This window comes from Cicer arietinum, chromosome 7 (genome assembly GCF_000331145.2).
Source record: "Cicer arietinum cultivar CDC Frontier isolate Library 1 chromosome 7, Cicar.CDCFrontier_v2.0, whole genome shotgun sequence".
In the NCBI taxonomy this organism is placed as follows: domain Eukaryota; kingdom Viridiplantae; phylum Streptophyta; class Magnoliopsida; order Fabales; family Fabaceae; genus Cicer; species Cicer arietinum.
Window position 1 is genome coordinate 34689440 of NC_021166.2, and position 16823 is coordinate 34706262.

The 16823-nt window shown below is 34.3% G+C and overlaps 3 protein-coding genes across 12 annotated transcripts in view; 2 read left to right on the forward strand and 1 right to left on the reverse strand.

The window, feature by feature from the left end:
- Window positions 1–11574: 11574 nt before the first annotated feature.
- The window catches only part of LOC101510683 (putative pentatricopeptide repeat-containing protein At1g53330), a 10510-nt gene continuing 5261 nt past the window's right edge, over window positions 11575–16823 (reverse strand). For 2 of the 10 annotated variants that reach the window (XR_001144918.3, XM_012719990.3), the window contains one exon: window positions 11575–12303. The gene's annotated coding sequence lies outside the window, so the exon portion shown is untranslated. Of the gene's footprint in view, window positions 12311–16823 lie in introns of all 10 variants that reach the window. The other 8 variants (XR_001144921.3, XM_027330586.2, XR_001144919.3 and 5 more) reach the window with 7 other exon arrangements.
- On the forward strand, window positions 14405–15352 carry LOC101510351 (protein NRT1/ PTR FAMILY 3.1-like). The gene is made up of 2 exons (XM_004514579.4): window positions 14405–14420; window positions 14512–15352. Exon 2 carries the CDS (start codon window positions 14630–14632, stop codon window positions 15350–15352), a length of 723 nt encoding a protein of 240 aa, XP_004514636.2. The 5' UTR covers window positions 14405–14420; window positions 14512–14629.
- On the forward strand, window positions 15696–16747 carry LOC105853011 (zinc finger BED domain-containing protein RICESLEEPER 2-like). The gene is made up of 2 exons (XM_012719982.1): window positions 15696–16645; window positions 16735–16747. Exons 1-2 carry the CDS (start codon window positions 15696–15698, stop codon window positions 16745–16747), a joined length of 963 nt encoding a protein of 320 aa, XP_012575436.1.

Consider the following 16823-nt stretch of genomic DNA (forward strand, 5'->3'; position numbering starts at 1 on the left):
TCAACCTTTCATTCTAGGTCCAAGCACATTGATGTTAGGTATCATTGGATACGTGATGCTTTGGATGCTGGGTTGTTGAAATTGGCCAAGGTTCATACAAATGATAATGGTGCTGATATGATGACCAAGGCATTACCGAGAAGCAAGTTTGAAACTTGTTGTGAGATCGCCGGTTTGGCGGTCACCTCCACATAGTTGTGAAGGGGAGATATGTTGGGTTTTGGGCTCCCTTCCTATGTGGAGAAAGGCCCAATATGTGCAAACCCATGTGTCTCACTTAACCAATTGGAGAGAGGTCAGATTAGTGGAAGAGAGAGAGCTGAATTCAGAGAGAGATGCAAAGAGAAAAGTGAGAGAGGAAGAGCAAAACCCATTTTCGCATAAAACAGAGCAGCTGCACTAGATTTGAGATTTCTCCTTCGTTCACCGTCGGATTGGGCTGACATTTGGACAGAAGGTTCGTGACTCATGGTACTTCAATCTGACCGGTTGGATCGTCGATCAGAGGTCTGAGGTGGGAGAAATTGAGCTCGGACAGTAGCAGTTTTTCCTGGTTTTTCTGCTGAACTTTGTTCTCAATTTCATGCTTGTTTTCTCATTGTTTTGGCTGATTGTTGTGCTGGTTACCTTGCTGTTTTTGGCTGGTTACTGAGCACGAATTTGTGCCACATTTGAAACTCTCTTGTACCCATATTTTGATCATAGTGGAGCTCTATTACTGGCTTGGTCCCGTGGTTGTTTACTTCTCACATTGAGAAGGTTTTTCCACGTTAAAAATTATTGTGTCCTTTGTGGTAGTGATTTTAGTTGTTGTTATTATTTGTTGTTGCTCCTCACAGATTCTTGAAAGTTTGGGAAATTGATTATCCGCTGCATATTTCTCTGTTAGAGTTGTTATTGTTATTTGTTGTTGAATTTCCCATTAAGTACTGCTCCAAGAATGATATCTCCCCATGGTCACGTCAAAAAAGATAGAACATGGATCCACCAAAAAGTCAACTGTTAAGGTATGTCATAGATACAGTCATCCCAAAATTAAATAAGTACAACAACCAAAAGAAAAACACTAAGGCTCTATACAACAAAAAACTAATATGATCATCCACTAACAACTCCAGTAACAAGGGTGACCTCCACACATTACACAAGTTCCTTCTAACGCAATATCTCTATTTAAAGTAATTTCCTCCTCCTCATCAACCATAGAGGGATCAGTCTCCTCAAAGGTCAGGTTCACCCACAAGATAAATGGCTTTGACAGCGCAAGAATCTCAAAACAACTCACTACCTAAGAGACATTTGGTAAAGGATCATTCACCGAAAGTGGGAGCTCTTAATCGACCCGTATATGTAGCCCTGCTTGAGATGGGGTCTTATGCCCAAGTAGTCTCTGAATGCCAGTCAAGGAAGTCTAACGACATTTCTGTTGTCAAGGTAACAGTTGGTGGAACGAACCCGGGTATCATTTGAGGACAAATCCAAATTTCCACAATAATGTAAAAGGTCACTAACCGAAATTAACAATTAACAATTATGTCATGAAGACAAAAAATAAACAATTAGCAGTTATGGCATGATAACAAACAATAACAGAACATGTATATACATATATTGTATCATAACAAACATGACTCACTTGCTAAGCACCCTAATGCAACACATATATGCCAGTGCACATGATTCCGAAATTCCCAAACCATCCTCTAAGAGCGTAAATCATAAATGTACCGTATCTCACAAACCAATTCTAATTACCGAGGTGCCACCTATCACAAATCATCACAGTTTACTAGAGTGCAGTCTACCACAGACCTACACAACTAAAAATCCTCGTAAGGATAAGATGGACCAATCAACTCATGTAACCATCATGTGGCCCCATCATGGTCACCACTAACACCAGGGCCCATCACGGTCACCACTAACTATGAAATGTATGAGCATACTCTGACCTTTTCTCAGCAATTATTATGTAAATGCAGCTATTAAAAGACTCCCCTTTTAATACTCATTACACACTAATAATTTTTCATACTTTTCACATAGCATACTCAAAACATATTCTCATCAATAAAATAGCACTACATATTATCAATCATGAATGCATAATCACGTCAATATTAACCATCACATATTCACACATCAATCACACATATATGGTCCCTATGTGCAAACTAAAAATTTGAAGGAGTCCTTACCTCAATTATAACTTTTTCAACAACTGTTGCTACTACAATCAAACACAATAAAAAATCTCGCTCATGACAACACCTTCAATCAAATAGTGTTTGACTTAGCCAAATTAGTCCCTAAGACTTTAACTACCTTACTCCTAACCCCCTTAAAGTATATTTCACTAAAAGAGTTTCCAACGAGTAAGGACTAATAGTATTATTATTCATAATACCCACTTTCGACATATAAAATATATTTTTAGAAATTAACATTCTTCAATTTTTTAGAAAATTCACTAACAATCATTTGAAACGTCTTAAATTAATTTTCTCAAATTTTTTGACACAACCCTAAATTTTCTCAAATTATTAAAGTCTTACATTGCTACCCCCCTAAAATTTAGTTTTGTCCTCGAAACTTCGTGTCGATAAACAAGTCAGGGTGTTGTTCCCTCATCTTACACTAGTTCCCAAGTCGCATCTCCAGTAGTTTGGTTCCAAATCACTTTGACCAACAAAACTTCCTTGTTCCTTAACCGCTTAGTCTTCCTGCCCTCAATTCTTAAAGGTAGTATTTCGAATGACAAGTTATCCTTTATTTGAATTGTGTCTGATTCGGTCACATGTGACGGATCTGAGATGTATTTCCTTAATTGCTACACATGAAATATGTCGTGAATGTTAGACAGTATATGAGGTAATACAATTCGATAAGTCACGAGTCCAATTTGTGCAGTAATTTGGTATAGTCCAATAAATTTCGGGGTTAATTCCCTTGATTTTATGGCTCTACCAACTCCTGTTGTAGGTTAGACTCTCAAAAACACATGGTCACCCTACTCAAATTCTAAAGATTTGTGACGTTTGTGCACATAACTCCTCTAACGGTCTTGCGAGATCTTCATTTTCTCTTTTATCTTATTGACCTTCTCTGTTGTTTGTTGCACCATCCCAGGTCCTACAATCATACTTTCATCGTCCTTATACCAGCACAAAGGCATCTAACACTTGTGTCCATACAAAGCATCATATGGTGCCATTCCAACACTTGCGTGGAAGCTATTGTTGTAGGTAAACTTAATCAATGGCAGTACATTATCCCAACTTCCTCTATCATCTAATAAACATGCTCTCAATAAATCTTCCAAGGACTAATTCGTTCTCTAAGTCTTTCCATTTGTTTGTGGATGGTATGTTGTACTCAATCTTAGTTTCGTTCCCAACATTTCATGCAACGCTCTCGAAAAGTGCGACGTGAATTTCGGGTCATGGTCTGATACGATACTCGACGATCGTTACTGGTAATCTCAAAAACTCGAAAATGCAGATCTCTGTTAGCTCACCTACCTCATAGACGGTCTTTACTGATAAAAAGTGTGCAGATTTAGTTAATTGATCAACTATCACCCAAATAGAATCATTCTTTCTCCTTGTTTTCGGTAATCCAGCTATAAAGTCCACGAAAATGCTCTCCCAATCCCATTCATGTATATCTAAAGGTTGTAATATTCCAACAGGCCACTGATGTTCCACTTTCGCTTTTTGAAAAGTTAAACAAATTGATACATACTCCGCTATATACCTCTTCATTCCTGGCCACCAGTAATTCTGCCTCAAGTCTTGATACATCTTTGTTGCTCCAAGATGGATACTCAATTTGCTCTTATGAGCCTCTTCTAAAATTGTTTTCCTCAAATCTGTAATTGTCGGTACACAAATCCTCTCATTACATCTCAAAATATTATCCGGTCCAATCTTACTCAATGGCTTTCCTTGCACTATTAGGCCCATCTTCTCTTGGATTAATGCGTCATCTTGAAAAGGTGCAATGTCTTCAAGTAGACCACTCAGAATTTTAATCATTCTGAATTTCAAAATTCCCGTGCAATCTCTACGTCCAAGTGTAGGTCTCTAAATGCTTCTCACAACTCTTGTTGTCTAGCGATTACTATTGAAGACACTGACACACTCCTTATAGTCAATGCATCAGCCACCATATTGGCCTTCTTGGATGGTACTGCAATGTGAAATCAAAATCCTTGAGAGTCTACATCCATCTTCTTTAACGCATATTCAATTCCTTCTAATAAAACAAATATTTCAAACTCTTATAGTCACTAACCACTGTTAACGTGCATCCATATAAGTAGTGCCTCCAGATCTTTAATGCAAAAACTACAACGGCAAGTTCTAAATCATGAGTATGATAGTTTCTTTGATGAGTCTTCAGTTGTCTTGAGGTGTAGGCTACAACCTTCTTGTGTTTCATCATAACACATCCCAAACTTTGGTGAGACACATCACAGTAAACTAAGTATTGTTCTTCTGGTTGTGGTAAGACATTTACTGATTAGGTTGTCATATTTCCATAAGTAACTGAAAATTTTCCTCACACTTCTTTGTCCATGCGAACGACTAATCCTTTCTAGTGAGTTGTGTTAATGGAGCTACAATCTTAGCAAAACCTTCAATAAACCTCTTGTAGTATCTTTCCAGTCAGAAAAAACCTTGTATGTCAGTGATAGTTTGATGTTGTTTCCAAGCGAGGACTGCCTCAATCCTTGTCGGATCCACATCGATTCCTTCCTTGGTTATCACATGTCTTAAGAAGTTCACTTCTTTTAGCCAAAACTCACACTTCGACAAATTGGCATATAGTTGTAAAACAAATGTTTTTTATGAAGACAAAGATTAAGGAATGTGATCAAAGTTGCAAGCTCAAAAATAAGTCAAATAATCAAAGTCAACTATTGTTAAAGTACTATAAGTTTTATAAATGTAAAGGTACATGATGCAATCTAATATTCTTATATTTCAAATGCACATGAGAACCTTTCATCTTAGAATATGCATAAAAATGATTTTTCATATGTCAAAAATACATAAACAATGTTTGAAAATAAAGTTTTTGACAAAATGCAATGTCGTATTCGAATACAACATATATTAGTCGAATATAGGTGATAAGTCAGTAGCTAAAATTGAACATCTGTATTCGACTACGAGATGGTGTAGCCGAATACAAATGCTAAGTTAGTAGCAAAAACTGAACATCTATATTCGACTACGAGATGGTGTGGTCGAATACAAGTGTTAAGTCAGTAGCTAAGACTGCACATTTGTATTCGACTACAAGCTAGTGTAGTCGAATACAACAACAAGTCAGTGGAAAAATCCAGTCAGTTGTATTCGAATACAAGGTTTTGTATTCGAATACGATGTTGAAATTTCAAATGAAAACAAAATATTATAGAGGTGTATTCGACTACACACAAGTTGTAGCCGAATACGATTAGAAACAATGCAATTTTTCAATTCTGAAATGGTTCTGGATCATTGTATTTGTTCATCAAACCTCTAGGAATGATGACCACTGATATGAAGTGATGTCTATGGAGTATAAATACCCCATAACTTCAGTTTAAACGAAATCAATCCCACTACCAAACCTTGAACAACTTTGAACAATTTTCAAAAATATTCTCAAAGTTATTTTTCATATTTCAAGTACTTGCATTATATTTTCATATCATTGAGAAAAGTTCTCTAGTATACTTGAAATATTATTGGATTAATATCACTGTACAACTATTATACTCAAATTCTTACTCAAGAACATTTGTTAAAAAATCATTGAAGTTATTCTATTGTATTTAAATAAAGTAGTGTACTTTCTTTAAGTATTGTAATCTAAGATAGTGGTGTGCTATCTTAGGAAGTGTGTTAGGAGTTTGTAGCAGAGATCCTAGGGTGGGATTTGTACATATTCTAACAATAGTGGAAAAATCTCTTGTGGTGTGCAGGGGGAACCAGGATAATATCGGTGTGTTCATTATTTTTCTGCTATTTATTTTTGCCATACATTATCTTAATCAAAAAAGTCAATCACAAAATCTCTTAAAACAAGAAAATTTCTAAACACCTAATTCACCCCTTGTCTTATGTGCACCTCTGTTCTTACAATAGTTGTTTCTCGGGTAAAACTTCAAGAACTTGACGTAAATGTTCTCCATGTTCTTCCTCAGTCCTTGAATAAATCAATATATCATCGATGAACACTACAACAAACTTATCTAGAAATGGGCTAAAGATTCTATTCATGTAATCCATAAAAATTACTGGTGCATTGGTAACTCCAAATGGCATAACAAGATATTCATAATGTCTATAACAGATTTTGAAAGTAATTTTCTGAATATCTCATTATCTTACTCGAATTTGATGGTAACTTGTCTTGAAATTAATATTCAAAACCACCACGGCTCCTTTCAAATGATCCATCAAATCATCGATACATGGTAAATGATAACGATTTTTAATAGTTACCTTATTAAGTTGCCTATAATTCACACATAAGTGCGAGCTTCTGTCCTTCTTCTTAACTAACAATACTGGAGGTCCCCATGGTGACACACTTGGTCTAATAAATCCTTTCTCCAACAAATCTTAAATTTGGCCTTGAGCTCATTCAATTCCAATAGCGACATCTGATACGACACAATCGAAATCGGTTTGGTTCATGGGTGTAGATCAATGAAGAACTCCATTTCTCTTACTAGTGGTAATCATAGAATTTCTATTGGAAATACGTCTGGGTACTCCTTAACAAGCACCACGTCTTATATGCTCACATCTACCTTTTCCTCCACGTTAGCCAATGACAGAAACTCAGCGACGCTCTGAGTTTGTTAGCAGCTAGATATTGAACGACTCATGGGTCGGGGAAAAGAACCAATTTGCGAGTACAATCCAAGATTACCTAATGATAAGATATCCAATCCACACTGAGAATGATCTCGAGTGATTGTAGAGGTAAACAAGTCAAATTAATCAAGAAATCTCTATTCTGAATAGCTACTTGACAGTGTAAACATGTGGTATTTACGGTTAAAGTCTTAGTAGGTGTGGAAACAACCAAATCAAAAGGCAGAGAAGACATAGATAACTTCAAACGATTAACACAGTCCATAACAATGAAGGAATGGGTTGCCCCTGAATCAAAAAGTGCAGTTAGAGTGTTACCTGCAATCTCACAGTCTCGTTGGATCAAATTGCTAGATTGATTTCCAGCTTCAGCACCGATGCAATAAACGTGTCCTTTAGTAGTAGGACGAGTAGCCCTAGTTGCATTCACTGTTGGTTCCACCTTCAGAGCCTGAAAATCTCTTGCAAAGTGCCCTGGCTTTTGGAAATTATAGCATGGAAGAATCATAGAGGTAGAAGCATTAGCGTAATGTCCTTCTTCCCCACATCGGAAACATCGAATCACTTATCCCAATTGTCTTCCAAAGTTCTGGTTCCCCGGGCGATTCTGACCCTTGTTGTTGTTATGTGGTCGGTTATAAGGCCTAACAACTTGTTTTCCTTTGTTGTTATAATGGTTTACCCGACTAGTCCCCCTGAACTATACATCAACACATAACAACTATACAAGACCTAATAACACTAACAACTTACCAAACACTTGATCAAATAACGACTCCCAACCTACAGGTCGACCTATAATCTAACCAAAACTCTCATACCACAATATAACACCCGGATTTTTAAAAGCACGAGTGCGTTTTTTTTTTTAAAACAACTTAATAAAATAAAAAGTCATAACACAAAACGATAAGAATCATAAATAATAATATCTTATATACAATCAAGCTAGGACATCTTTTGGGACAATAATCCAAAGTATACAAATAGAAAATACACGGGGGGTTATGAGACCTATCAGACATTCCTCATACCCTGGGGTATTCTCGGCAGACACCTGCACAAAAGTACTACTCCAAGAATGTTATACCCCCTATGGTCACGTCAAAAAAATGGAACATGGATCCACCAAAAAGGCAATTGTTAAGGTATGTCGTAGATACAAACATCCCAAAGAAAAATAAGTACAGCCACCAAAAGAAAAACACTAAGGCCCTATACAACAAAAAACTAATCTATCAACCACTAACAACTACAGTAACTAGGGTGACCTCCACACACTGCACAAGTTCCTTTTGACACAATATCTCTTCTTAAAGTAACTTTATCCTCCTCATCAGCCATAGAGGGATCAGTCTCGTCAGGGGTCAGGGCCACCCACAAGATAAGTGGCTTCGGCGCGCAAGAATCATTCACTGAAAGTGGGAGCTCTAACTCAATCAGTATATGTAACCCTGCTTGAGATAAGGTCGTATTCCCAAGCAGTCGACGAGTGTCAATCAGGGAAGTCTAACGACGCTTCCATCGTCAAGGTAAGAGTTTGTGGAACGAACTCGGGTATCATCTAATGGCAAAGCCTAATTTCCACAATAATGTAAAGGGTCACAAACCGAAATTAACAATTAACATTTAACAATTATGTCATGAAGATAAACAATAAACACTTAGCAGTTATGGCATGATAACAAACAATAACAGAGCATGAATATACATATATCATATCATAACAAACATGACTCGCGTGCCAAGTACCCTAATGCAATGCTTATATGTTAGTGCACATGATTCTGGAATTTCCAAACCATCATCGAGGGGCGTAAATCATAAATGTATCGCCACTAATAGATCAGTACTAATTATCAAGGTGTCACCTATCATAGATCAGGACAATTTACCAAAGTTCATACACGACTAAAAATCCTCGTAAGGATAAGATGGACCAATCAACTTATGGAACCATCATGTGGCTCATCACAATCACCACTAACATTGTGACCTATCACGATCACCACTAACTATGAAATGCATGAGCGTACTCTGATATTTTCTCAACAATTATTATGTAAATGCAACTATTAAAAGACTCCCATTTTAATACTTATTACACACTAATAATTTTTCATACTTTTCACAGATCATACTCAATACATATTCTCATCAATAAAATTCATACATATATGGTCCCTATGTGCAAACTAAAATTGGAAGGAGCCCTTACATGAATTACAGTTTTTTCAACAAGTATTGCTACCACAATCAAACACAACGAAAAATTTGCTCGTGCCAACACCTTAAATCAAATAAAAGAGTTTAACTACCATACAACCATTTCCTTACTTCTAACCCCCTTAGAGTATATTTCACTAAAAGAGTTTACAACGAGTAAGGACTAATAGTATTATTATTCACAATACCCACTTTCAACATATAAAAACATATTTTTATAAATCAACACCCTTCATTTTTTCAAAGAATTCGCTAACAATCATTTGAAACGTCTTAAATTATTTTTCTCAAAATTTTCACACAACCAAATTTTTTCTCAAATTAGCCAGAACTCATTTTTTTTTTCTTTTCAAATAACTACAAGTTTGATCTACTACATTTTTAAATACTAAATGTTCAATCAAAGTATTTATCTCATAACAACGTAACCACACAAAAGAATATCAATAAATGTTTTTCTAGTTTAAAAGTTCTAGCTCTTTGAAATAGTTTCATTCCTTTGATAATATATTAAATATTTTTTTTCTTCTTTTCTTATCAATAAAACCTTGTATTTTAATTCATGAAACTTGGAAGCTTAAAAAAAAAAATTCTAACTCAAGACTTAAACCTTTACTTAATAAACTGATTTTGTTCATATTAATTCTTCAAATTGATTTTGCTCATATTTTGTTGTAAAAAAATCTTGATCAAATCTTAATTAAACCTTCTTCAAACTTTGATCAAATTTTCTTCAAGTCTCGATTAAATCTTCTTTAAATCTTATCCATATTTTATTTTCAACTTGGTCAAAGATTTTCTTCAATTATAAATGTGAATCAAATCTTATTTTAGATTTTCATCAATTATAATTTTGAATCAAATCTTATTTTAGATTTTCATCAATTATAATTTTGAATCAAATCTTATTTTAGATTTTCTTCAATTATAAATTTAATCAAATCTTATTTTAGATTTTGTTCAAAAACATGAATCTTCTTTCATACTATTTGAAGTCAAATATATTGTTTTCATAAAATATTTTTGTTAACATCAAAACTCTAAATGTAAAACCAACTTGGTTCCAACACCAACTTGGTTCCACCACTAACTTGGCGTCAACAGTCTCGATTCCTTTTTGAGACTCAAAGAGCTAACTACATAAACATAAAGATTTACAAAAGTTTGTTCACCACCGAAATTTATCCAACCACATCATAATTCCAAAATAAAAATCTTTTTATCTTTCAAGTTATATCACTCAACCATTATAGCACCAAAATTTGAGTTAATAAAGTACTATAAACTTCTTCTTTAAACTCAGTCCAAGAATGATTAAAAGAGTAACATTTTTAACTCCAAACATATTAAATTCACAATCTAACTCTTTACTCAAACTCATTATTTAGTTAAAATTTGAACCTTTTCACAACTTTAACAACTCTAAATTTTCTTGTAAAATTTCAACTTCAGTTCAAACTCATTTATTTGAAAATAATCATTACATAACTCAAACACATCAAAAATTAATTTTTTTTTCTAACCATTACCAACGACATCAATAACAATAATTAAATTTTTTATTTTTTATTTGTAAATAACACACTCAACACCAACACCTCCCTAATTTTACATTAAACCAAATTAATCAAACAAAACCAACAAAACATTATCTCCCTTTAGTTTAAGAGGGAGAGAAGGAAAATGTTTTCATTTCATTTCACTTTTCTCAACAACAACAACAAGCATCAAAAGATAGGTTAAAAACTCAAAAATTTCACTCATTCCCCCACACATATAAAAGTTTACGAATTTAGGAAAAAGGAGAGAAAAGTGTCTCATCTCAAATAAATTAGCTCACAAACACCACCTGGTAGAGAGGAGTAACTTTCCTTTCTAACGCTTCTTGAATGAAAGCTTAGATCTAGTAGAAAATTGCAGGTTTTCTTCTTCAACTAACCAACACCAACGCTTATGATTTTTTTTTTTTTTTTTTTGCTTAAAGAGAGAAAATAGAAAATGGAAGGAGTGAGCTAAGGGAGGGAAGTTGGCTGATGGCTTTTAAAAAGAAAGGGTTGGCTTCATTTTATTTCTTTTTATTTTTAACTTACCAAAAAAATTATTATTATTAAAATATTTAGGTATTTTTCTAAAATCATTATTACAACATCTAATCACTCTTATACACATTACATCACTCACTTCTCAATCTACTTTAATAAAAATATCTACTTTTGGCGCAACTCAATTGACAGATGAATTTATCATGTGTCATTTTAAAATTTTTGTCGATGATAAATTTTCTTTAATTAAATTAAATTATTCTTCAACAAATAATTTTAATCGGATCTAAAATATATATAATATATATATATATATATATATATATATATATATTAAACATATTACAAATTCTAACAAAATATATTTTTTGTATTTAATTTCATAAAAATAAAAATTGAACTAATAACCTAAGCAATTCAACACAAAATACAACAAAATTGCACAAATTATAGTTTAGAAAATTTGGAGTTTTACCAATAATATGGTTTAGTATTGGAACCCAATTATCAAATTCAATAACCTAATTCATAATTCAAGCAACCGTAAAATTCATTTCAATTTCAATGGTTCTGTTCCACGTTGGACTTTTGAGCTGGCTCAAGCCCAACACCGTCTCTCTCATGTTATATAAACCTCACATCAAGACATAATAAAGTATGTTATTTTTTATGTATCCCATCCACCTCAATCATATACTTGACTTGAGCGTCAAAATTGTTACAAGTGCTTCCCACCAACGGGCACCTTCTTTGTAGGGATTCCAACCACTCATCACTATCCACCGAGTTTTCTTCCTTCCAATCCACCACCAACATGAGATCTCTGAATTCTGATCAGAATAGGTTCCAATCTTAAACAGTACTGTGTAGATATTAGAATATTGCCTACAATGATCATATAGTTAAAGTTAGTCACCCAAATGAAAATATTGATAATAAATTGAACTATATGAGACAGAGAAAAGTGAACCAAAATAAAGGCTACTTAAGCTTTGACAGGCTCACTCACTGAACCTCAGTTTCCACAACATCTGCCTCGACTTGAATCTACCAATGAAAATGCAAAACTATTCCATCCATAATAGTTTTAACCCCTTATCTTGCAAGTAACTTTGTAGCAAAGGAACTCAACAACAACTGACTAACAACAATTGTACCTGCATACTTAGAAATTTAAACAATACTAAGCTATGTCGTCATTTTTAGATTTCAGTTTGCATCTACCAAAACTGCAATTTGAGCGAAAAAACCGAGTTTCATCCACAAATAATGGTGTGCAAACGTCAGTTGGCTTATATTTTAAGTGAAGAACAATACCAAAAGTACTTCAGAAAATGCATCTAAGTTTTGTCTTATATCTAAAATGATTTTAAGTCTGATAATCCTGTGAGCCTATGGCTGATAACAACCTTGTTGTAGGCCGAGAGAAAATATGTACATATATGTAATTCAGTGCTACATTGTTGTCAACAAATTGGCGGATAAAATTCATCAACCAAAATTATGGCATATAAAAGTCAAGACTATATCATGATGATGTGATATCTCAGTTGCAGAAGCTACTGCTTGCCACAACTAAATTTGTCGACCACAACCACACTCACAGTTAAAAAACATGAATATGGATCATATCTTCAAGTTTACGTAGTTTTGATAAACTATGGCTATTCCATGAAGTTTATTTGAAAAATAAATATAGGGTTTGTTTGAAATTTGGATAAACAATTTATATAAGTGCTTATGGTATTAGAGGTTATCGCAGGAGAGCTTACTACACAAGAGCTTATGCCAAGCTTACTACACAAGAGCTTATGCCAAGATAAAATGTTTGCTATTGAATGTGCACATTGACAAATACTTGTACAAAAACAAGTGTTTGGATGTACGGTAATCTAAACGCTTAAGTAGGGATGGGCAAAAAAACCAAATATTGAACTGATTTATAGAACTGAACCGAACCAAACCACTTTTAAATTAAACCGGTTCAAAAAATTTAAAAACCAAATTTTATTTTAAAATCAGTTTTTTTAACTGAACTGATTTTAAAGAAAATAGGTGCCTTGTAACCAAATTTAGTTTTGATTCTACCAAAACCTCAAAATCTCAAAACCCTAAAATCAGCCTCAAAACCCTAAAATTGAAATGAAGCTTATGGCCGCCGCCGTTCGCCGCCGCCGCCGCCGCTACCGCAAATAGAAAAGTCATCTCTTCTCTCTTCGCACAACGATCGCACTTCGTCTTCTCTCTTCGCACAACGATCACACTTCGTCTTCTCTCTTCGCACAACGATCACACTTCGTCTTCTCTCTTCGCACAACGATCACACTTCGTCTTCTCTCTTCGCACAACGACCGCACTTCGTCTTCTCTCTTCGCACAACGATCACACTTCGTCTTCTCTCTTCGCACAACGACCGCACTTCGTCTTCTCTCTTCGCACAACGATCACACTTCGTCTTCTCTCTTCGCACAACGATCGCACCTCGTTTTCTCTCTTCGTGAGTCATCTCTTCTCTCTTCGCTTTTGTTTATCTCTGTATTTGTATTCATGCTTGCTGATTTCTTTTTATCTGCATTTGTGTAATCAATAGCATTGGTTTTTTCTCTTATTTATTCTTCATTTATGTTGTTTCAATAGTTGTCTTTGATTTTTATTTTGAACATTTTAGTTTTGTTTTGATTGTTTTTTTTGGGTGTGCTCACTGTGCTGTTTCATTGAGTTATTGTTCAATGGAGAAAATGTATGTTGCAATGTTTCATGTGAGAGACAGAGATTCAATTTGATTGTTGATTCATAAAGCATGGTTTCAGTAAGAGTATAACAATGTGTGAAGTTTTTATAATAAGTAAGAAATTGCAAAGTTTGTATTAAAGATAAGAAAGATAGAGATTCAAAGAAATTATGATAAGGAAAGTGTTACAATCCAGGACTAGTTTTAAGTACCTAAGACAGTATTAAAAATACAAGTGATTTTGTGTAACAATCATGAGAATATGTTGTGATTATCTCCTAATATTTATTCATTATTGAGAAGTTGATCCAAACTTAATTTTTGTATGTAAAGGAGTATGTAACTGAGATAGATCTATAGTAGTAAGAATTATAGTGGAAGTAAGGTATTGGCCAATTACTTGTGAAAGAGTCTTAGAAAAGGTTTGAGAGATGAACTTTACAGTGTGTTAAACTACCAAGCCTAATAGCATATGCACCTTCTGGTACAATTAAAAGCATGTCACCTTGTTTTTGTCCTGATTTTACACTCGGATCAATTTAGGTAAGTCTAAGTCACAATTTTTAATAAATAAATATATGCATTTGCAAACTCAATAATATTAAATTGAATGTTCTCAAGTTTATATTTGTAGATGGTTAGACAAGGCTGCAATTATAACAGAGGAAGAAGCCAAATATCCCAATGCACAACCAAATTTATGGAATTTAGCCACTATTCATAGAATTGAAGAGTTAAAATGCATCATTAGAATGCTTCCAATTTGGGCCTCTGGAATTTTACTCATAACTTCATCATCACATCAAAATAGCTTTGTCATTATACAAGCTCGTACAATGAACCGTCACCTCTCTCATTCATTCCAAATTTCACCAGCCAATATGTCAATTTTCAATGTACTAACCATGATGATAGGTGTTATTCTATATGAACGCCTTTTCGTTCCATTCGCTCGTAGATTCACAAAAAATCGTGCGGGAATAACATGTTTACAAAGAATGGGAGTAGGATTTGTGATTAACATTATAGCCACTATAGTTTCAGCACTTGTGGAAATTAAAAGAAAGAAAGTTGCTTCCAAATACCAATTATTGGATAATCCAAAAGCAATTATTCCTATTAGTGTGTTTTGGTTGGTACCTCAATATTGTTTGCATGGTGTGGCTGAAGTTTTTATGTCTGTTGGACATTTAGAATTTCTGTTTGATCAATCACCTGAAAGTATGAGAAGTAGTGCTACTGCTTTGTATTGCATAGCTACAGCTATTGGAAGCTTTATTGGTACATTATTGGTAACACTAGTGCATGATTATACTGGTAAGGAAAAAAGTTGGTTACCTGATAGGAACCTTAATAGAGGTAAATTAGAGTGTTATTACTTTCTTGTTAGTGGGATTCAAGTCATAAATTTTATTTATTATGTAATTTGTGCTTGGTTTTACACTTATAAGCCCTTGGAAGAAATTAGTGAATGAATGTATTAATGTGAAATGCTAGGTTAATGAATGAATGTACCTTAGATGAGCTTTGTTTGCTCCAATGATTAAATTAGTAATTTGAAGAATGGGAATTAGGTCAAGGATAGCCTTTGCAATAAAATCACTCTCTATTAGGATGATGTCCACCTTAAACTGTTGAATCAATTTGAAATAATAGAAGATCAATTATTAATAGTGGTTTATGTTGGATAATTTGTAATTAGTTTATGTTGGATAATTTGTTTAGTTTAGTTTAGTTTAGTTTCGTTTAGTTTATGTTATTGTTTTTGTTTCAATAAACGATTAAAAGTAGACTTTCTAATCATATTTATTTAAACAGATGTCGTCAATAGGTGATTATGTGGACTCTCCATTAATGGAGAATGAAGAACATATTGCTACCACTTCGGTTGCCCCTTCTGGTGAAGATATATCAGCTCATCTTCCATCATCTAAGCGAAAAAATCGATCACAAGCATGGAATCACTTTACTGAAGTGCCTAATTCATGTCAAATGGCCAAATGTCATTATTGTGGACACTTGATTAAATTCAAGGATGGGACAAGTGCTATGATTATGCATCTGAAAAGATGTAAGGAGCATCCTGATAATCAAGAACACAAAAGGCAAAAAACACAAAATGAGGAATTAGGTGTTGTCTCTTCACCTCATTCAACCTTTGACCAAGAGGCATGTCGATTGGAGCTTGTGAAGATGTTTGTGGGAGCAGAACTTCCTTTTCGATTTGTGGAGAATGTGTTTTTTCGGAACTTTGTGAATGCCTTACAACCACAATTTGATATTCCATCCCGCACTACATTAAGGCGTGCTATTTGGTCACTTTTTGATGCGGAGAGAGAAAGACTTAAAATTTTCATCTCAAAACATTGTGGAAGGGTTTGCCTTACGACGGACACATGGACTTCTATTCAAAATCTAAGCTACATGAGTCTAACTGCACATTTCGTTGATAAAAATTGGAATTTGCATAAGAGAATCTTGAATTTTTGTCAAATCACGAGCCATACAGGAGAGTTCATGGCCAAGGAAGTCGAGACATGCTTAAATGCTTGGGAGTTGAATCGTGTCTTTAGCATAACAGTAGATAATGCATCATCTAACGACGTTGGAATTAAATTTATGAAGAAGTGGATGAATGCAAGGAATTGTTTGCTCTTGAACGGAGAATATATCCATATGCGGTGTTGTGCACATATCTTGAGTTTGATTGTAAAGGAAGGTTTAAAAGATGAGGACATATCTATCATAAGAATCCGGAAAGCAGTCAAGTATGTGAGATCGTCTCCTTCGAGATTGGCAAGGTTTAAGGGATGCGTTGAAAGGGAGAAAATTTCTTATAAAGGTCTCATATGTCTAGATGTGGAAACTAGATGGAATTCCACATATTTAATGTTAGTAACGGCTGTGAAGTATAAGAAAGCATTTGATTTGTTAGAAATTGCCGAT